Source organism: Nomascus leucogenys, chromosome 1a, assembly GCF_006542625.1.
Source record: "Nomascus leucogenys isolate Asia chromosome 1a, Asia_NLE_v1, whole genome shotgun sequence".
In the NCBI taxonomy this organism is placed as follows: Eukaryota; Metazoa; Chordata; class Mammalia; order Primates; family Hylobatidae; genus Nomascus; species Nomascus leucogenys.
In genome coordinates, this window is record NC_044381.1 from 9,180,946 (window position 1) to 9,204,695 (window position 23,750).

The following is a 23,750-nucleotide window of genomic DNA, read 5'->3' on the forward strand; positions in this document are numbered from 1 at the left end:
TTTGACTGCTTTTCTGATTCCAGTTGTAAAGTTGATCCTCTCAAGAAAGGTAATGAAAATCAGATGGAAACTACTGCACTCTGAGATGAACACACAGATATGGAATACCACCAGCATTAGTTGAAAAGCCTTTTGAGCAAAACTTGAAATGCATGGTTGGCTGTAACATTATTCATCTATTACAGCTACTCAAGAAGCAGTTGGGATTTTGGCAGCCCTTTGTTGATAAAGATCCTATTCCTCCCCAACACCAGATTACTGTAGATTCAAATGACGGTTTACATAAAATTCTCAGGTTACAAACACTGGGACGTACACACATCTTACATATCCATAGGATTTGGTTCCGAGTCAAGAATGAATCCATCTAACAGGAAAAACCTACTTTCAAAATTTTAATTTAGCAGTTAGCAACATTAAAGAATTGATAAAAAGGATTCTGGCTAAGGGCCTCACTCAGTGGCCAATATACGGAAAACATTTTTCCAGGAAAACTCAGAATGGAGAAATCTGGGCTAAATGACTCAGAAGATTCATCACCTGGGCCCTGGGCCACTTCCCCCCTTATCAAGGAAAGCAAATGTGTCTGAACAATGCATCTGAGGACAGAGAAGATGCACAGGAGAATCATTCCTAAAGACAGGAAATCAGACCCATCCAACCCTCTTTGCGTAAAAATGTTAATCAGTTATCATGTAATGAATCGGGGTTTTTTGCATACTGCTCAAGTTTGAATAATAAATTATTTTTGTTTAACAAGGAGCGGGTAGGCTGCTACTGAATAATGATTGCACTTTCCAGGATAAGAATACAAAAATGTTGCCTGAAAACTACTAGGCACCAGGAATCAATACTATCACTAAATGCTTTAAGAATTTAGGAATTGGGTGAAGTATAGTAATTCATGCCTATAATCCCAACATTTTGAGAGGCTGAGGCAGGAGGATCACTTGAGCCCAGGAGTTTGAGCCAGTCTGAGCAACATGGTGAGACCCTGTCTCTACAAAAAAAAATAAATAAATAAAAAATTAGGCTGGTGTGGTGGCTCATGCCTGTAATTCCAACACTGGGGAGGCTGAGGCAGGAAGATTTATTGAGAACAGGACATGGCAAGCCTGGGCAACATGGCAAAGAGACTCTGTCTCTACAAAACACTAAAAACTTGGCTGGATGTGGCCGTGAATGCCTGTAGTCCCAGCTACCTGGGAGCCTGAGGTGGGAGGATCATTTGAGTCCAGGAAGTCAAGGCTGCAGTGAGCCATAATTGCACCACCACACTTCAGCCTGGGCGACAGAGCAAGACTCTGTCTCAATAAAAGATAAATAATTAATATTTTGAAAAATACGTAATTGAAAACAAAATCGAATACCTAGTAGAGCAAATTATTAAGCCAGTGCTTTATATCCTGAGAATAATGCTGAGGTTCCTCTTGTATTTTGATACCTATTTGTAAGAAGGTAGTACATGGAATGAAAGTCTCCTTCTGGCAAATCTCTTTAAGCACTCTGGTGAAAAGACATTTCAGGTTTCTCTCTCACAGATCCTCTGCAATGTGGAGATAAGAGAGATGGCAATGTTCTCCAGAAGCTCTAAGATCTAAAGAGTCCTGTATTCATAAAACCCAATATAACACACTGTGCAGAAAGATGAAGGAGAAAAAATTTTAGAAAGGATGGTGGCGTGTCCTAAAAATATTAACCCCAGATTGGAAGCTAAAGTTAATCAGCAGTCCATTTCAAGTAGATGAGACTCTGGTTTTTAATGTGACGTATTTAGAAAGACTTTTCAACCCACACTGTGAAAATAAACAATATGCTGCTTTCCAAATGTTTTGGTGCCATGAAATGCTTCTTCAGTAGTTCTTGATTAGGATGTTTCTGCTGGGAGGCTGGATCTAACATTCTTCCACTTTTTAGGGGTGACTTTCTCTAAGTAGTGCATATTTGTTTATTTAATTTTCAATTCCCTGACTTTTCCAAAAAAATGATTTGCTTCTGCTAATGCAACATTAATCAGAGTGCACTTCTAATCCAAGAGAAGTGTGTGAGAATTAACTTAATTCCTTTGGGGTTATGAAGGATGGAAATATAACTTGAAATGTAGTACTGAAAGAGTATAGAATTACTATAAATTAGGTGATTGCTTTTCATTCTTGGAGTCAAGGAGACCTTCCTCCAATACTAGAATAACAGTGCTTGATTTGTTTTTTGGGTTTTCTGTTTGTTTGTTTTTTGGTTGGGGAAGGAGTTATTAAAACAAGAGGAACATGGCAAAGATGTTTACCTTCTGCTCCTCACAGGCAAAATTTTAGAACACACTGGCCCTGCTGCAGGAACTCTCTTGGAGTCAGTTGGTCTTAGTGTCTTTGTTCAAGAACAGCTTACCTCTAAGACTGGTTCTTTCCTAGGAATCCATGGTTCTATTGCATTTATAAAACTGAGTGGGTTTTCATGATTTCTCATGCATTGTTTCATGTGCATTCTCTAATTAATAACAGTGATGTCAATAGTTGTAACCCCATAAGTAATTGTTTAGCCTTCTAATCTTACACATGAGAAACCTAAGGCTAGACCCTCTAACTTCATATTATACCAATATGCTCCATTCCTGGGTTAAAGTGTATTTCCTCAGTTTAATGAACTGTTCTTTCTTGTGGCATTTAAAAACATTACTTACATGCTTTATACTGGGTATTTGTGTTCTGGACTAACTAAACCTGGCTGTAAACACAAACCTGTAAAGCCGACAGAGATTGTGATGAGGTGAATGATCGGTAGAGCTGTGCTTCTGTTGTTTTTCATGCACAACAAGCCATAGCAAACAGCTATTTGAACAGAATTAGGCAAGTTTTAGGCTCGCATTTTATTTGCTGTTGATTGCTAGTTACAGTTTTCAGTGGAAAAATGAGCCTGGATATAGACTTTGAATAATGGGGCCATGTGGATTTTTTAAAACCACCAAGAAGAAAAAAAAAAAGCAAACGAACACCCAACTTGCTATGGATTTGATTTTTGGGGCCAGAAGATAATTTGATTTGAAAAGATGTCTCTTGTTGAAGGGGTGTTTATAATGATGAGGGGTTTATAATAAAGCCTTAAGCCCTGACATTAAGTGAAAAAGCAGGATGCAAAATAGTATGTGAATTATTTTGTGAAATCAAGTAATCCTAAGGGGAATGATCACAATTTTGCATCACATTACACTGCAGGTAAAGTCATGTGTGCATTTTAAAGTCTTGGGACAATAGCAAGCACTTGCTAAGAATTTAGAGAAACTGACCAGGAAACCTGGACTCCTGTCTAGGGCTGCTGGTAGTTTACTCTGTGATCTTTGGCCAGTTACTCAACTTGTCCAGAACTATAATTGTTTATTTGCTAAACAAGATGTGTTGGACAAATTGATTCTCTCCAGTCCTTTTGAGTTCTAAAATAAGGTGTCTGTCTGTGCTATTCTTAACCTTCTTGGACTCAGAAATCTCTGTGAAGTTATTTTAAGATAAATAGAGGCTTTGTGTCTCTCAGATTAGGTAGGAACGCACTCTGATGCTCTTTCAAGCTGATTCCTATTGCTTCTACCTTTGATGTGCTGAGATGAGATTTTTCAGTGAGGCTGCTACTTCACATCTTGATTGGAACCTGATGGGGCAAAAAATAAACAAAAAACAAGAGGAAGTAGTGGTACTAGGTGGTCTGTCCATGGAAAGAAGCTCTCCTTGGACTTCAGGGGGTGAGAATAACTAAGAGGCAGCCTTGGAGGGAAGGCAGAATCCCACCGTGGCTCCAGCGGATGCTGCTGCACTACAGAGATGGAGGTGGATGTTCAGCTGAGCGTCTTTGCACTCTGCTCCAACTCACAATTTGGCTTCAAATCCCAGGTACTTTTATTTTCTTTAAGTTCTATAAATCCCTAATAAAGTAAGGACTGTGTCAAAAAGAAATTGCTTTCTGGCAAACAAGTTTGTTCGTTGTTGTAAGACAGAAGTCCTCAAGACCTAATAGAGCACAAAATCTACCTTTCATTTGGTAAATAATGGCCCCTCCTCTACTCCAACGCACAAACGAAAAAGCATAATGATACTATATTGCTGTTAATATCGGTTAAGACCTAGATTGCAATTTTACAACTAACATTGTGGCAAAAATGTTTACTTTGCCGTCTCCAGAAAAACTAGAAAACAGGAAAGAGGAAAACAAAATTAATAAAAATTTACAAGTAAATTGATTAAATTCTAAAGGACACAGGCCTTTCCCCTGACCCTTCACCTGTTCAATAACAGCCACACATGGCTGCATCAGAGCTGGTGACATGAAGGATTCTTTCTGCAACACACCAAATAAAGCAAACATTTATTGCAAAGAAACAGTGTTGTTTGCCAGGGTATCCCCTGATATAGCTGCAGTCTTTCCAAGTTTCTACAAAACACACACAATTTTTTTTAAAAGCATGCCTGTTCTGTGGGCATCGTGGCTGAACCCCACAGTGAGCTAACAGAGAAACAGATGATATTCAGAGTATTTCAACCCAACCTGCAACTCCTCATTAATGTATGTCTTCCTCTACTTGATTTTCCATATCCCCACACTGCTGAGGGGGCTGAGTTTTGAGAATGGACACAGGAAAGTAGACGGCTGACTGAACTGTCTTTGAATACATTGCAGTATCAGCAACATGAGTTGGGGAATTATCAGCACCTGTGATAGAGGGGCACGCTTTTTGGTTAGACAGCAACTTGCCTTAAAATACAGTAGACCTGAGGCCACTGAAGCTTAACTTTCAGCCACATCCTGGAGTTGTGGTCCAATTAGCTTTATACTAATAAGGAGGCAATTATTATAGAGGTTCATCAAGCAATGAAGTACTCAACAATCAAGCATGAGACATGACTACAGAAGCTCTATGTGTAGGAAACACTCAGATGCTCAGTCTCCTCATCACTAATATGAATATCATAATCAAAAAGTCCTGGAACCAACACCTCTGTGAGAATTAAATGAATCAATACATGTGAAATTTCCAAAATGTCATACGGATTTTAGTTACTATTATGATTGATGTAAAAATGGAAAAAGCCTGCTTATTCTTAATGCCCTACTGATAAAAAGTAATTCCAAATCTGGAAGGCCCCTTTCTAGCTTCTACATTAAAAAAAATTATCAGACAGGATAAAAATAACTCTTTTACAATTTCCCAGCAATCTACTATCTGTATCTATATTCTAAAAACAGAACCATAGATTATGTAGGTTTATCTACGGCCTCAGAGTAATGAAGTGTAGATTCATTAGAGTAAGCTGCATAGATATACAATAAAAAAAAAAACTCCAATGAACTAAGCACAATAGAGATAAAAATAAACTCACTCCCAGAGCTTTCTGATTTTACTCTTCGATTAGTTTTCTGAGAACAAGGGTAAAGTAAAAAACAACACAGCCAGCCAGCCCTTAAAAATGCTTTTTCTCTTTCCTGCGTAAGAAACACCAGCAGGTATAGTCTAAGGTAGGAGCTAGGGAATAACAGATATAACAGCACATGCTTGGCTACATGTAAGAGAAAGATACCATTTACACAGCTCTAATTAGATAGCTCTTAGAAAGACTGCAAGCATCCTGTGAAACTGTTCCAGGTCTCCCAGGCTAAGTGCTATCTAGCTTTCTATTTAAAACAAATTAAGCTATAAAAATTTGTCTATTCACTGCTGCTCAAAAAAAGGAAATGCTTTTATGTATTTTTTTAAAAAGTACCCTGAAATAAAATGATTAAACTTCATCACAGTTGTAAACAATTAACTTGAAAACAGAAAAACTGAAAATGCTACAGAAACCATGTTATCAGCCTAAATCAATGATTGATGCTCTGAAGAGTGTGAGAAAAAAGAACTCAATCAATAATTGGACAGGATTTATATTTTTTTCAAATGAGTTTTTTAAGGGATGGGACAAATTTCCTTTAGCACCTTAAATAGAATTTCAAGAGCAAGATAAAACAAACATGAGGTGCCAACAAACTATTCACTAGTGACTGGGAAAGAGGGGGAGAGAAATCCGGAGGGAGAAAAAGGGATCATATTTATTGAGGTAATATGGGGAGGAGCACACAGCAACTATCAAAGGACTTCTTTATTGGGTGAAATAATTGTAATTGTTTTGATGTTAGAACTTCATATGGAACATTTATATTCACTATAACTAACAGTCCATTAGAAAATGTTGGATAGACTGTATTAACATATTTTCCTAGGTTTTTCTGGTTTTGTTTTACTTATTGAAAATACATCCGGTTACCAGATATGCCTCCTGCCCAAAAAAAGAAAAGAAAAACATATTTTACAGCATGGCTACCCTGTGAAATTGGACAATACGTTAGCATGTGCTCACAGCTATTTCAAATGAATTGCTGTAGACTTACCCACAGAACACTGCAGAAGAGAGGCTAAGACACAACTGAAACATAGAGCACTAGTGCGGTAGCGAATGGTGGATAACATTACAGAAGGAAAAGCAGTAGTGTCTTGTCTTTATTTATTTATTTTTAACTGGATTTATCTTAGAGGTGGTGATTCCATGTGAGCAGCTTTCTCATCTTAAAGGTGCTAAATTGCCCATCTCACAAATAATCAAGTTATTGTAACATCATCTATATTATTTATGCTTGGATTTTTTTGAATTGCTCCTGTTTTGCAAATCAAACAGCAGATGATATATATTCGAATTTCCATTAAAAAGAATAGATAGCCCCTGTTGAAATCTGTAATGCTTTTATGGGTCTGGTTTCCATTTATCAAGCACCAGTGTTTTCTTTTGCATCACAGAGTACTTCAAATACATGCAGCTTTCTCATTTGGATATTAATTTTTCCATAGATCACATATCAAAGAAATTTCATCTGCACTTAAAAGGGCCTATCTGTAGTACTAAAAAAACGCATAACACTAAAGATAATCTTATCAATTCCCAATATTTATTATGCATTTTCTTGGTGCCAGGCACTCTTCTAGGTGATTTACATATGTTAGTTTATTTAATCCTCCTAGTAATTGTAGGAAGTAGGTACTATTAATAATCCCATTATACAGATGAGGAAGGCAAGGCTCAGCAACTTGTCCAAGCAAGCTCGGCAGAAGCAAGCAGAGCTTAGGATGCGTTATCAGGAAAGAGGTTCTTGAGCAGCATATAGGCCCTCCTAAGAAGGTACTTACTTTTACTTATTAAAGAGATGAAGTGAATAAATGTATTTATGTTTTGGAACTTTAAATATATGACCCTTTCTGTAAGAAAAAAATAACACACTGTTCTGATCAGAATGTGTTCCCGTAAATTCGTATGTTAACCTTAATCACCAATGCGATAGTATTGAGAGGTGAGGACTTAGGAAATGCTTAAGTCGTCAGGGCAGAGCCCTCATAGGTGTGATTAGGATCCTTATAAAAAAGCTTGAAAGATTAAGTTTGCCCTTTTTCTATCGTTTTGGCCATGTAAGGGCACAGCATTCTTTCGCTCAGGGGATGCAGCAAAACAGGGCACCGTCTTGGAAGTAGACAGACTGGGCCCTCACCAGAAAGCAAGCCTGCTGGCGCCTTGATCTTAGACTTCCCAGACTCTAGAACTACGAGGAATAAATCTGTATGGTTTATAAATTACCCAGTCCTATTTTGTTTTATAGCAGCACACACGGACTAACACATGGATCCCTATTTTACTAAGCTTTTTAAAAAAAATCAGATGAATAAGCGCTAGTGTTAAAGAATGCATATTACATACTAGGTTTATTCTTCATCAGTTCTGACCCTCTCATGGATAAAACCATTTAAATCTGTTTTGGTGAGAGTCACATAGTAGCCAGTAATCCTATTTAGAATAAGCCCACTAGCTTTTTTTTTTTTTCCTTGAAGAAGCTAATCTCATACTGTCTAAGATTTAATATTTATTTGCCTACTTATCATCTTTTGATCTCAGGATTTAGAAACAATGTTTGGAATTTTGCAGATGGTAGAAATGGTCTCACACATCCTTGTTTTGTAAGAAAACAACAAAAGACACTAAGTCATAGGTTCTTCCTAAACTGGAGAATGGGCTTGAAAAGAGAGTGTGTATGCACGAACTTTCTGAAATTAGTGTACAAATAAAGTATGTAACTGCTCTGTGTTTTCAAGTGGGGTTTAAATGTTCGTGAAATTATCAAAAGGATCCAGTTTTCCCAAAGAGTTAATGTTAACTGCATTAAGTGAAATGCTCAAGGTCACATTGTTGTTTAAACTGAAATTCAGTTTTCAGTTTTCTGTCTCTTTATTCAGTATACTTCCCAATATACCTTAAAACGTGAGATTAAACAAACAAACATAAAAACACACCTGAAAATCATTTCTGTGTCATTTATTCTTTGGAAAAATTCATTTTGACTGGAGTCTAAGAACACAACTGAAGACCTCTAGTTCTAAGATTTCTATCATAAGTGTTTCAAAATGTGTATTTGAAAATTCTTACACAATCTTCCCAGCCAAAAAGCCATCAGTTTTGAATCAGGTTTGATGTACACAGGCAGGGCTATTACGATTTCAAAAGCCGCTCTGGGCCTGCGTAGACTAATGGGAAGAACAGCTGCCTTGAGACTGACATATATTAGTATTTTGAATTTGTCACTCATTAGCTATTGATCATGCTTAAGTTTGCTGACTTTTTAAACGCTTCCATTTCCTCATCTGTAAATTCAGATCACGACAACTAGCTTTTGGGGTTGGGCCTCCATAACATGGTGCTCGACACGTAATAGATAACCAGATAATCATATCTATTATAATGTCTTGTCTTTGTTGTTGAATTGAAAAGTAGAATTTTAATTTTGCTTTATATTTAGACTTGGCTAACACTTTTCTAAAAATCCATGTCAATATGGCTTTTAAACAAACAAAATGTTAATTATAATACTACTAATGGAAACAGTACTGGCAGCAGTGAAGATTAATTATACTTTAGAACAACAACCTCTTTTTTATCCACGACAGCAATAATTATTTTTTGCTCATTAAAAGGCATTATAATAAATAACCTGCCACTAATTGATACTCCTTGGTCAATAAGAAATTAAAGATACATACAACAATATTTGAGGTAAGCAGATCACCTGTATTATCGTTAGGTTTACATGCACTTGACATTTGTTCTGCAATCTTATGACTGACTCTGCTCCATCTGAATGATGCATTTGATGATTCCCATATTGTGTCCCTGCCTCAGGTTAGTCACGCCATAAAATAGGAAATGAGATAGGAAATAGGAAATGAAGTTCTAAACTAATATTTGTGTTATCCATCAGGCTAATGCCAAAAGATAAAATAGATTTTTAGGCAAGAAGATAAGATTGAGCTTTTCCACCCATGCTAAGTAACTTAAGACACTGTCACATCCTGCATCGGTAGGAAAGTATTAATGAGTGATGTGGGAAAGTGGAAGCCCCAGACCAGGAATCAGAACAGCTGGATTCTTGTGAGTTATATTATTTATATTCTGTGTGACTGTATGACTCTGGGCCAATCCCGTCTGAGCTTCAGTTTTCCCATCTATAAACGTGAACACCTACATATCTAGTAAAATACTTACAATGCTGCTTCATTAGACTGTTGTGTACAGCAAGTAAAACAACTGATAAGGAAACTACATAGAGATAACTCTTAGAAGTCAGAAATGAAAGAGATTACCGCTAAGAAAACTGATATTCAGAGAAGTCAAGGTTACCTAGCTAGTTAGTGACCCAACCTCAGATTTCCTTGTTCTTCATCTTTTGGTTTGTCCATTTTCCTAATAAAAATATACTTTCTGAACAACTTTGGAGTCTACAAGTTTAAGCATAATATTATATATTCTGTTTATGCATATCCAAGTATTAGCTTCCATTTGGTCTTTATTTGAAAATATTTACCTATTTTTTTTTTTTTTTTCCCAAATGGGGTCTGGTTCTGTTGCCCAAGCTGGAGTGCAGTGGGACGATCTCAGCTCAGTGCAAACTCCACCTCCCAGGCTCAAGCAACCCTCCCACCTCAGCCTCCTGAGTAGCTGGGACTACAGGCACGTACCATCATACTAGCGAGTTTTTTGTAGAAAATATTTATCTTAACTCATTAAAATATATCCTATTGCCCTCTTCTTCAGGAAGTACTATTTTCTCTTAAGAACTGCTTAAACATAGGGGGGATGCCAACGGTAATTGGATTTGTCAAAAATTCAATTCTGTTTCCATATTGCTTACCCTATAATTAAACAATTGAAACCGTTTTGTAATTAGGACTCTTTTGAATTTATTCTGCATTTTTCCTAGCCTAAATAAAATGACTGTGATTTGGAAAGATGTCACCAAGTGTCACTATTTTCAAAAAGTTCAATAAGCACATTACTGCCCACATACAATTCCTGATTCTTTTAATTTTTCCCCGTTATTCTCTCAGTGGAAGTAGGATATACACTTGCTCTACTAAACAAATATAAAGACAACATCAATCACTGTGGCCACTTGCAGTTTTTGTTGTTCTAATGTCTGTCAGATCACTTTGCAAAATAATGTAAGGAGTAACTAGCACCACTGAGAGAACAGAACAAAAACACCCAAATTAAAACTCTCAACCAAAGTCAAAGTCACTTAAGTTAGTAACATTGGCTGGAACACAAAACAAGCACATTAAGTTTTATAAATTGTGCATGAAGTCACTTAATATTTCAATATACTAAAAGCTGGCCCTGTATTATCAAAGCTGTCTTTAGAGGAGAAGCCTCAATTAGTGGTTCTGTGGTTCCAGTTGCTGGTATTTTCTCTTCTGTGTTTAAGATACAGGATGATCGACTGCCCTCATGAATACCTGCTGGTTAGTGCTTAGTTGAAGATAAAATGCCACTCACGGTTGTAATTTAGATGAAAGCTCTCTATAGCTCATAAACTTCAATTAAATGCTTCTAACCTTTTGCATAACACTTAACATGTTAGGTCAGCTCTAGATTTAGGATGTATTTGTGAACACAGCACTATAAAAAGGCAGGTTTTCGTGTGATTCAAGTGCTTTTGCTTATAAAACCAGCATAGGAATGAAATGTGCATAGTTTCCAACCATCAGAATAAAGATACAAGGAGGTTTATTTTTTATCCCTCAATATACATTACTGTTAAGATGTGGAAAATAACAGGTTAAGAAAAATAATGACAAAGTGAGCAAAAGTACAGGGAAGTGGTAGTTATCGAATGACCTAATTCTTAGTAGAAACAATGCTACAATATAGCAAAGGCAGACTGACAAGTTCCCCAGGCGAGATGATGCCAAATGGATTCTCAACTTACATTCATTTATTTTATTTCAATAATTTACCTTGCTTTTGCTAATGGAAAAAAGATTTCTCTCTGCTATTTGGGACTCAGTTTTTCATTTATTATGGAGATGATTTAAGAGACTTGAGACCCCCCACAGAAAACCTGTATTTTTTCACAGTTTAAAATGGAAAACATAGAGATAAATGTAAGGTAATCATCCACATATATTAATTACAGCTTTTAAACAGAATTTGAAAAGAAGCAATTACCCATTTGACATTATTATGCCTGACCCTAGTATTGGCAAAATTTTAATAAATTTAAATAATTGTTTTCAGGGTGGAAAAAGGCTAACTCTTGAACACTTAGTATCTTTGGGTGCCTAAAAAAGGGATTATAGTATTTTCCACCATCCAAAGTAAATTTATTATGAGAATTTTACAAAATATATCTATGCAAAACAATGCCATGTTGGGGTAAGGCGGGCCACAGGTATAGTATTGTTCAAATGCTGAAAGATAGTTTTTCTTCCCAAAAAAAACTGGAAACAAACGTATTAATAGCCTATGGTGCCTACTGAGAAGGCTTTTAAACGGTTTCACCTTCAAATAAATTGTGGACATTGAGGAAGCAGGTAGGAGATGTGGTGAGAGTTATAAAATAAAGCGGTAGTCATCAGAGATTTTGGAAGCAGAAAAAGGGAAAGGTACTCGAACAACTACAGATGAATATCTTTCAACTATAAAGTCCTTAAAATAACTGGGTCTGAAGCTACTATAATTTATTTGTTTTCTAAAATATCTTCAAGAATGTAAACAGTGAACCTTCTAGTATGAAGAGGCCATAAAACTCTTCTGGGCACTAATGAGGGTGAACATGGCACGTGCCAACGGTGACCCAGGTTGACTGTTAGAGGGACAGATTTAAGTGGCCTCCTAAACTATTTTCTAAGGACTTTCCAATCCAATGTGCTCCTGCAGCCAGAATAACTAATGAAATACTGTGTGTTGAAGATAAACTTCTAGTTGTTTTAATATGCCACATGAAAGGGATTTATCATTGGAAAAATGATCCGTCATGAATCCTTAATGAAGCTGGATAGATTTGAAGAGCAATCCTCATCTTTTAGGAACAATCATTCCCTCTGGAACATATTCCTTACTGCAATTCTAAGAGATAGATTACCAAGCAGTCCACAAATTAGATAAATTAGACATTTCCAACATACTTAATTTATATTAATCACCACATTATCAACTCTGAACTTTTAGACAGTCCCCAGTGGATATCCAGATTTATTTACAAGCAAACAATCCCCTCTCCCCTTTTAAAATAACCATTTAGTTTATGGGCCTCTTCTGACAATCACCTGTTCATTCATAACAACCAAAAACCATCACTAAAATGGGCAACCTCAATTTGCTTCCCATATAAAATATCAACTACATTATCAAATCTTTAGGGTAAAGGCAAGAAGGTAATGAGAAATGCAGTTCAGTCATATGGTGTCCGGGATATTGTGGCCTATGTATAATTTATTTGTGTGAGAAAGAAAAATTAGGAAAAAGCTATGTTTGAATCTTAATTACTTTCTTTTTTTCTTTGAGATGGAGTCTCGCTCTGTTGCCCAGGCTGGGGCTGGAGTACAGTGACATGATCTCGGCTCACTGCAACTCCCGCCTCCTGGGTTCAAGTGATTCTCCTGCCTCAGCGTCCTGAGTAGCTGGGATTACAGGCACCCACCACCATGCCCGGCTAGTTTTTGTATTTTCAGTAGAGATGGGGTTTCGGCATGTTGGCCAGGCTGGTCTCAAACTCCTGACCTCAGGCGATCCACCCGCCTCAGCCTCCCAAAGTGCTGGGATTACAGGCATGAGCCACCATGCACAGCCATCTTAATTACTTTCATAGATGGTTAATAATCTCACTAAAACAATATTCTCATGCACATACTCAAATCCATGAAAATAAAGGTATCAGTGATGTCTGCATTTCCTTACCTTCTATAGCTGACAGGAGAACCCGAGAATGATCATATGCAATTACATTCGCGTATCTATTCTTTGGTTTGTTTACTTCCAAGTTTGAATGTTCCCATGTGAACTGCTGGCCAGGGTCAATTGACTTTAAAAGAAAAACAACACGTATACACAAAATCAATACTGAAAACCACCAGATTATAGGCATTTATCACAAGTAATAAACATGATTTAAAAGGAAAATTCTGAAGCCATACTTCATCAAGATGATCCTAACTGTGAAGCTGAACACTAATATAACGTGCATAACAAAAAATGATTAATCATCACAGCAACAGTGATAGTCACCAACTGACTCAAATGAAAAAAGAAATCAATATAGATGTTCTGTTAATATTGGAAAGGCAGGTTCTTATTTTTTACTTTCCCATTTCCCTCTCTGCTGCTGTAGTTTACAAGTTATCTTGGTTCAATATTCCTTCCGGTTCTGTAAACCTTATTTTATATTGATTATTCTTCCCTACTCTTTCCTATCTGGACCTAAGCTGAGTCTTTAAGTTGACTGGTCTTTCACTGGCTTCAATGGACACAGGCTTTACTGTTCATTCTTTATCTACATGTTCACAACTTAATGGCAACTTAAGGTTTTGGCTGTTTCTCTGTAACACACTACGACCAATATTACAAGGCAAATTGTACAATTTAAATAGTTAACATGAACAGTAAAGAAGGGAGTTCAGTTACTTTAATACTCAGATTAATAACATATAACCCACTGCAGATAAATTGTTTTTCCATTTATCATTATATCTTTTCTATTTATTATAATGTGTTATGTTTATAGTTTGCTTCTTTTTATTCTTGATTTTAATATTAGTTTTTTTTTCTGATTTTATCCCTTTCTTTGATGGTACATTTCAACCAAAATTATTCAACAATCTAAAATAAATATCAAACAGATATATAAAGTATATAATTTAAAAATATTTAAGTAGAATCATCATTTCAAGACCAAATTCAGGTTTGATCATAAAACTCTAGGGGAGTTTATCTCCTGAGAGATTATGGAAATCAAAATACTTTTTCTTTCATCATAGGATACTGATAACATTTAAGATTTATAATTTCATTGGTATATGGAAACACAAGTTCCTTAATTACACAAACACGATTTTAAATGATCAAAATCAAGTTTTCAAGAATGATAAAACAGGTTTATACCCAGGTGATTTTTTTTTTTTATAAAAGATATTCTGTTAACAGAATTTTTAGCAGTTATTTTTGATGCTGGGTATTTTTCATGCCTTTATGTGTATATGCAGAAGTTGGGAGTAAAACATACCCCCAACAGCATCAAAATACTAAAGATGTGCACACTTTCTGTCAAAAGGCACAGAATTCAGCACAACAGTAAACTCACAAGTGTCAAAAGTCAAGTCTGTTAGTGGTCTTGAATAGCCTCCAAGCATTCTAAAATTCTCAGCGGTATAGATTTCAGCCTCTAATTTGCTAAGGATTATTAAACTCTTTTCCTTTCTTAGCCTGTGTTAATCTATATACAAAATAGTCAATCGCTGAGCAGTATTCAAGAAAATATTAATAATTATTCATAACTGAGAGTCTGAAAACTAATGTAATTAAGGGACTTTCTAGTTTGCTCTTCCGGGGAAATTTTTCATCTCCCTTGCAGAAATTAATTATCTCCAAGCATGCTATGAGTCGAAGGTATTGAAGCATTCAGATGTCCTGTTGGAAGCCTTCAAGTCAACCTTGAACCATGTCCACACAGAACAGCTCCACTCAGTGATGAAGGCCTGCCTTAAAAATCTCTCAAATTTGCAATCTCATTGTTATTTCCCACATCCAGAACATTGGTATCTGTTGTCTGATCGAAATCCCTTCTCTAATCTCTTATTCCAATCCACTCTTCGTACTGCTGCCAAAGTTGTCTTTCTAAAGCATAGCTCTGGACAGGTTGGCTCCCTGTTTACTAACTTCCACTGGCTCTGTGTGACCTACAGCCTAAATTCTAAATTCCTACCTATGCAGCTTTCGTCATCTTTGCATCTACACTACACCTGGCTCAGTAAGTGGTCCAACAGATGTTATTTAAGCAAATGAATAGAACTGATGAATAAATGTTTTTGAGAAAAGTTCATGAAGAGAAATCACAGAGTCATTCCTCTATATAACATGGGAATTAGAGAACAAATTATGGAAACTTCATTGTACAGTATACCAAAATTATAATACTTAACACCCATTATCATATGGCTTAGCGATTAAGTATGTGATCATGGAATTATAACTACCACTGCTATTCCACTTTATACTGATGAACATTATTGGATACATAAGCTTCTTACACATCATTTAAACATCCCAAGAAGCTACTAAGCTCACTGATACATGTGCAGTGCTCCCTCTGATATCCTCGTTTTACTTAGACTAAGATCACCCACAGATGTATAAGATGGCACGCATTTACTTATAGCAATGAAATTGCATCTATTAACTGAAAGAAACTGTTAACTCATGTCCATTTCCACTCTTTCCACATGTTTTCAGCCTTCTGTAGGACTTACTTGACACCTACATTGAAGACTTTAAAAACGAGCAATAGAAACATGAGTTGTGTGCCACCTATGTTAGATAATATGCTTAGGTTCAAAGTGTGGCCCATGAGATGAAGACCAACAAATAACAGGATAATTATAAAAATATGTGCTAGGTCATTATGCTTTATATGAAGAATTATGCTTGATTTTCACAATTGTTATAAGGTAGGTATTGTTTTTTCCATTTGGCAGGTGAGAAAACTGAAGTAAAGAAAGATTAATTTAATTATTCTTACTGAGGGCCTACTTCGTGACAGACTCTGTGCTACTTGGCACTTAAGTAATTTGGCTAAGCTCACACAGCTAGATTCATACAGTTACCCTCAAACCAGGTCTGTGTGATTCCAAAGCTCAACTGATAATTAACAGCTGGTAATGACTAAGCCATGATACTACTTAACTGTCCAGAATGCCACTGCAAAAGGAAGAAGCCCAACTTAAGGAAAACACCTACACATCGCTATCCTTTATTTCACCAGTCCAAATGATATTTCTTCCCAACTTATCATCCTGTGCCATTCTGGGGCAATTACATAAGAAATCAAGTTTTAAAAATGAGGTTGGCTTCACATGGATGATAAAACAGATGGGATGCAGCTTACATTTATACTCATTTTACACGGATCAAACAAACATTGATTAAATAATGCTGACTTGTCTTTGTGCAACACAGCACTCATCCATCTGTATCTATCTGTCTGACTGAACGTGTAACAAAACACAACACAGGTCATTATTTTTGGAGCTTGTCAGAATGCTGAGAGCAGTAAACTCAGTAAAGAATAACAACTGAAAGTTGGTGAGGTATACTAAGATCTTTCCTATTTCAAAAAATACGTAAATACACAAAACTGGTTGAGGAAAATCAAATTTCAATTATCCATATTAATAAGACAAAGAGATCATGAATGAGTAAGATCCTAATTGCTGGTAACAGACACAGTTGCTTTGCCTTTCTGTTCTCAGGCTTCTCTTGCTGCTGTCCTCTTAAGGAAGAGTGAGATGGCCAAAATGAAGAAAGAGCAATGTAGACCTTGAGGAATGTAAACGTTGACTTTCACTTCAACCCTGTATTTTTGGTCAGTCCACCCTGACCATGCATCTTTTTTACTATAAAGCTAAGCTGAGGTTACCCAAATATTAATTATTCAAAACAATTTGAAATAAGCACCTTTGTTCTTAATGGACTCAATTCCTTCTTTTGGGTCTGCTGCTGTTAGTGTTTGGTTTTCCTGAGCTTGACTCATAGTTATGTCTGCTCAACTCTGTCCACCCAAATAATCTTCCGTGGGATACCCTTGCCTTCCCAGCACTCAATCTGAAGTTTTACCTTCCCAAGCTGAAATCCTGGCCAGGCTTTCTTCAGTCTCCGTTGTGGAGAATTTTGCAAGTTAGAAATAAAGCAAGCTAGATTTACTCAACTAAAAGTTGATTAATACACTTTTATACGTGATATGAAATTCATAAATTATCACAGAATTCACAAACAAAAATGCTACTTCATCGTATTTTTTGTGTCTCCAGCCAATCAAAAAGCCTCTTGAAAGACAGATATTGGATGAACCCTATATAGCATCTAAAATTTTACCAAGATGCCGAACCATTTCACATTGCTTCCCTGCCGGCACACTGGGCACTTGACTCCTCCTCCCCACCGCAGCTTTTGACTAAACCTTTCTAATGCTAACAACAGATCTTCAACTCAAAGGTTTTGCTTACTCAGAAAAAGTGACCCAATAGAAGAAAAAATCCTACTGTGAGTGATTTAAAGAACAACGGGAAAGTCTCAAGCAGATACTTGCTAATATAAAACACTTTGCATTTATTTAGTCTTTAACTTGATGGTCTGAAAGTTCTAATCCTTTTTATTTAATCAACTAGAAGTTTATCTCAAACTAGGTAACTGAAAAAATAAGCTATAGCAGATGCATTAGAGGTTTGCATTGTATTCTCGATAAAAATTCAGAATTAAAATATAAATACATCCAATAGTTATAACTAATACTTAGACAACATTCACTATGTTTTCTTTGTGCTTTGTACATACTAACTCATTTATCTTCACAAAGACCCTAGAAGTAGTTGTCATGATTACAGTTCTGTAGATGAGGAAACTGAGGTATAGATAAGTCAAATAACTTTCTCAGGGTCAAACAGCTAGCAGGGAGAGAGGCCAGGCTGGGGGTCCACATATTCTGGCCCTGGAGGCTGAGGGCCCAGCCACCATAAGATGCTTTCTCTCTAGTTAAGCTGGAGAAGATTCCTTGAAGGCTTCACACTTGCCTTTCAACTATTCTCTTGAAACACAATGCACAAAAGGCTGGGAACAATCTGTGTAGTACTGCTGTACTCTATTTGTAATTCTAAGCTCCAAACAAGAGAGTGATCATCAATTTGCATATCAGATTACAGTCATCGAGTAAAATTATATCCTGATATGGGAGTAACCTTTTTCAATAACGCTGAAGTCATTATCTTAAAGCAAAGTCCTTTAATCATTCTGCAAAATTCAACCTTTTTACCCAGAAGAAAAATGTAATTCAAATATGCAAAACACCGCACAATACTAGTTGCTCTGTGTTTCACTTTCCCTCATCCCACCAAGAGAAAAACCTCAAAATATTCCCTTTAGAAACTCATCAAAGAGAAACCACAAGAAAAGATTCATCCTGTTTTTGTGTGTTTTTAAAACAACTAACAAAAATTTAATTATATAGAAAGAATAGACCAGTTACTTCACTCGTCAAACCATGGGCCAGACTAACCATTCTTTTTACAGGGAATTGAACTTTCAATGACCTTAACTTCCAAAGAAACACTATCTTTTCACATATCTCCCCTTCAGTAGGCTCATTTGGTTCTTAGTGTGGTTAGCTCTGAGACAGTCTCAAGTCCTTTCTGAGGTTTAGAAGAGCAATCTACCATTCACTGTGTATTCTGCAATTATGCCTTTTAAAATTCTCATTCATTGTCTTTCTCTTCTCCGTTTGAAAATGGTAAATTAATATATGCCCATTTGGAAAAGACCATGTTTGCATAGATGGGAAGGGCTATATTTTGCACAATTAGTAAAAGCCTGCAATTGGCATAATGAATACTTTCTTCAAAGAGAAGAGCATGAGTCCAATTGAATCCTATGGTGTTTTAGAAACTGAAATGTGAGGAAGGAGTGGAAAGTCTAGTGGTGAACAAAATCTGGAAGTCAGAGAACAGGGTGTTAGCTTTCTGGCTGCCCCTGGTTAACTCTGACGGGTCAGGTAACTTGGGTCTGTTTGCTCTGTGTTCCCTTGCCCTATTAATGTCAACCCAGTGTCAGGTTTGTGTCCTCATTTTCTCTTATCTCTCTTTATCCAATTAGTTATCAAATCTTACTGAGTCTCTCTCTACAAGAGCACCTCTGATCTAGGCTACCACTAGAGTGTGAAGGATTGAAATAAAGACTTTTCAAGACCCTCAGTATTAACAAATGAATGGATGTGGGAGTGCCCCACTTTCAGTAGTAGAAAAGACATAGAAAATGTATAAACAGACCACACTCACTGAAGACATCAAAAAGGGTTTCAGTCACATATTTTTGTACACAGTTAAAATTCAGGCTTCAGATAAGTGATAAAATGCATCAGCTTTACCTGTTGTCTAATGGTTTCATTTGAAATTTTGACTCTAACATACTATATAAGAAATACTTATAGAAAATTACTTAAAGTAATAATATATATTATTAGAACTGACATGTAAGGAAGCAAAAAGGATCAACTATGCTCATAGTAAATCATTCATTCATGGGAAGTGGGTAAATATTTGAGGTAAACTTTTGATAAACAATTTATTCTAAATTATATCACAGTACTAAACATGAATTAGTTTATTTCACTGAGGAAACCATTTATTCCCAGAAGTATATTAGAATTATCCCAATCTAATGCGGATTACAAATGATGAAAAACAACAACAAAACCAAAAATACTTAATTCTTTTTTTAACTCAGTAGGGCAACATGATGTACTCTCTAGAATTCAGATAAGCTGTTTTACTATTTTAGTGCGTGACTGTAGAAAAGATTATTTTTGAGAGATCGTTCCAAATAAGAGTTCAAAAAAGAACATACAACTTTAAGATTGAAGATTTAAATAACTAGATTTTTTACTATATAATTTCTTAAAATTTTTTATTTATCTTTTATTTTTATTTATTTATTTATCTATTTTTTTGTGGCAGGGTCATTGCTGTCATCCACGCGGAAGTGCAATGGCATGATCTTGGCTCACTGCAACCTCTGCCTCCCAGGTTCAAGCAATTCTCCTGCCTCAGCCTCCCAAGTAGGGGGATTACAGGCATGTGTCACCATGCCTGGCTAACTTTTGTATTTTTAGTAGAGGCAGGGTTTCGCCATGTTGGTCAGGCTAGCCTCGAACTCATGACCTCAAGTAATCCACCCGCCTTGGCTTCCCAAAGTGTTGAGGTTACAGGCGTGAGTCATCACACCCAACACTATACACTGATTTTTAACATGCCAAACATTTTCCTGAATATTACTAAATGCAGAAGAAAGATATTTCTAGTTTCCAAAGACAATGTTCTAGAGGAATAAAATCAGTGATATGTCTTAATCCTAATGTTTTCATTTTCACCTATTTATCTCCTACATCAGATAAAGTGAATAATAAGAAAGAGATGGACAGATTTATAGGTGATGTTCCTTTTTTATTTCCTCACATCTTTGAATTCTATATAGTTGATGTTCTTAAGAATAGAATGTGTCATTGGAAATCACTTTACAAATACAATTAACAGATTAGGATTTCTGATGTTATTTGAAAAAGCAAAGAGTATTAAAGAATTTCCAGGCAGTTTGGGGCAAGAAAATGTATTAGAAATTTATTAAACTGCTTTGTTTAAATAGACAATGTTGACTGAATTGGTAAAATGTAACTACAATGATTTATAAGAAGTCACTTGATCTGCAAATCACTTAGAGAGTATGATATTTAATAATTAAAGAGGATCCTGGTGAGGTGGCATGTGCCTGTAATCCCACCTACTCTACTCAGGAGGCTGAGGCAGGAAGACTTCTTGAGCCCTGGAGTTGGAGTCCAGCCTGGGCAACATAGCAAGACCCCATCTCATTAAACAAAATACTAAAACAGGTTGTGCACACCTAGAAACATTAAAGGGTATGGCAACATTAAAGAGTATATTATTGAGTATAGGTAACAGACAAAATTATCTAGCAAATACAATCAATGTGCAGCATTAAACACTAATTTACAGTGTTAGTAAATTAGCGTTTTAGTAAATTAGGAAGAATTAATTCACAGCTGCATCCTTTCTTTTCCACGGATAACAAGGTCCCAGTTTTTGGCACCAAAGTAACTAGATGAATGCATTCATTCCTCATTGCTCTTTGAAAATGCTGACACATCTGTATAGATCCCAAAGTATTAAGTGAAAAGCACCTGATGCACAGTTATTACTAAAAGAATGTTAGATGTTCTGCCTTCTCTTGCCTCTATCCTGTGACTTGTATAAGAACATTCCTGATAGAAGACAATCTTAGCCTCCAAGGAATATCTGCATTCTCCTTGATGCTAACGGTGTCTTTTTTGATACTGAAGTATAAAACTGAGGCAACTGCTCAATTTAACAAATAAATCTATTTCTGCTCTCCTACGTACTATATAACATGCCCATCTATGTAATTTGAAACCTGATTTACTTTTCTGGCAGAGATAACAAAAAAGAGCACAGCTGCATATGTTTCTCACTTTTTGCATTTCATATAATAGAAACTTGACCATTTAGAAAACCCAGTACATAAGTAGATTCAAAAGAAAAAACAAATTATGAATGAATAGCTTGGTTTCACAATTGTTGTGTGACTGATATTACAACATCATTTAAGAAACACTATAAGGAAAATTGTTAAGATAAAAATCATCTTCATTTTTAAAAGTCGGATTAGTTGAGCTTAAGTGATAACAGTAATTCTTTTAATCAAATATGAAAATGTCTAGCCTAATTTTAAAGATACTATTTTTCTTCCTATTATTTTTACTTTGCATCCTAAACATAGATGTATTTTAGGCTTTCATCATTGCTTTGCTTGTCATTTAACAGAAAGTTCCTTTATTAAGTCTTTGTTTCTTTTTCCATATTTAGTTTCAGATGCAGGTGGAGGGAACAGATGAATTTCTAAATTGAAACATAAATTAACTTTTGTTAATGTTCAGTCAATGCGTTTCAAATCTCATTTTCTGATTCAGAAAGAGATAAAAATTCTACATCCAAAATGAAATAAGAAAGAGTAATGTTTTCTCCTAGTCTTTGTCGGAACTCAGAAAATCCCAAATAATCACTTAAAAAAACTCCTGTACCCCATTTCATACCAAATGTATTTAGTACAACGATCTCACTAAAAAACATCACTATCCACATGTGCCTTTTGCGCACAGTATATATACCAATAACCCCTTGCCATTAATATCATTAGTCCTTGCAGGTAAGGTAGCAATATACCATACTAAATATAGGCTTCTAATTAAAGAAGTCACACAGGATGATCATTACTGCTTATACCCGTGGTGCCCAGGTGCCTTAGAAAGTATTTACAATCTAAAGTGTCATGTGTATTTGTCTCTTACATGTGATAAAACTAGAAAGGCTAGAACAAATTAACACAATCTAGAATTTTAGAGTTTAATATCTTTCTAAACTAAAAGATTACTTTCAAAGATTAGTATTTTTAAATGTATATTAGTTTTAGATTGTAAAATTAGAGACTCTTCTAAGTTAAATATTAGAAAAAAAATCAGTGCATTGATGATCTTATATATTAGACCTCCAGAAAAAATGGAATCACTTGAGAACACTGCTATGGGGTTGTGATTTATCTGATGTTGTATATTTTGTATTTAGCATACAGTGAATTTTAAAATGTATTTGTGGAATGAATAGCTAAGATGCATTACAGGTAGGATATACAGCAACAATTACTTTTACCCTAGTACCTCAGAACTAGTTAAATAAATTTCTCCTCCAAAGGTGTGATGATGAAACAAATATATATTGGAATAGACCAGAGATATAAAAAAATTTAAATAAACAGAATGGCTCCCAGCTCACAAGTGGCTGCAACCCAATTCATAAAAGCCATCTTTGACTTTTGTGCATTTGAAATTCATTCTAAGCTATCACCTGTGACAGCCTTTTGTATTGTGTTTTCCAACTTTCACATATGTACTTAATATCTGGAAGTAACACATAATGGCTACTTGCCAACGACAGTTCTGTATAAACCATATTACCCAATTTTCTGCACAGCAGTATGGGTTTATACAATTAGTTGGCTATTTTAATACAATAGTTTTTTTCGGTTTTTTGGTTTGTTTGAACAGTTGTGCTCCCCAAAGATCTCAAGGCCACTTATGTTGGGAGTTATAAGGAGAATGGAAGGAATGTGATCAGATGGAAAGATAAATATTCCAGAATGGAGCTCTAAAATAGGCTGAGTTTCAGTTAGGTAGTCCCTACATCCCAGTTTACACCTACTGTCCCAGCGTAGTTATTAATAGGACCCTTTCTCACTCTCAAAGTATCCCAGTGTGAGCAAGAAATTATATGGCCACCCCAAGGTAGAGCTGGTTCTACCTAACTTCCTCATATTCATGTCTATATCTAGGCAAGCTTCATGACAGTGTCATAACCATCAGTCAGGCGTGTACATGTATGGCGAGGGAAGGCGCGCAGGGGAGCAGGAGAGAGGGAGCGGGGGGGGGAGACAGAGAGAGAGACAGGTGGCATTCTCTGCTAAAAACTAAGTACACTTACAAACTATCACATGGATAGGTGGGTGGGAAAAAGTAAAGAG

At 36.0% G+C, this 23,750-nt stretch overlaps 1 protein-coding gene across 37 annotated transcripts in view; it reads right to left on the reverse strand.

Annotated features, from left to right (window-relative positions):
* Positions 1-23,750, reverse strand: part of PTPRD (protein tyrosine phosphatase receptor type D) — a 2,318,035-nt gene that overhangs the window by 77,412 nt on the left and 2,216,873 nt on the right. For all 37 annotated transcript variants that reach the window (XM_030814138.1, XM_030813761.1, XM_030813755.1 and 34 more), the window contains one exon: positions 13,287-13,410. In XM_030814138.1, coding sequence (XP_030669998.1) covers positions 13,287-13,410 — 124 coding nt within the window. The remainder of the gene's footprint in view (positions 1-13,286; positions 13,411-23,750) is intronic.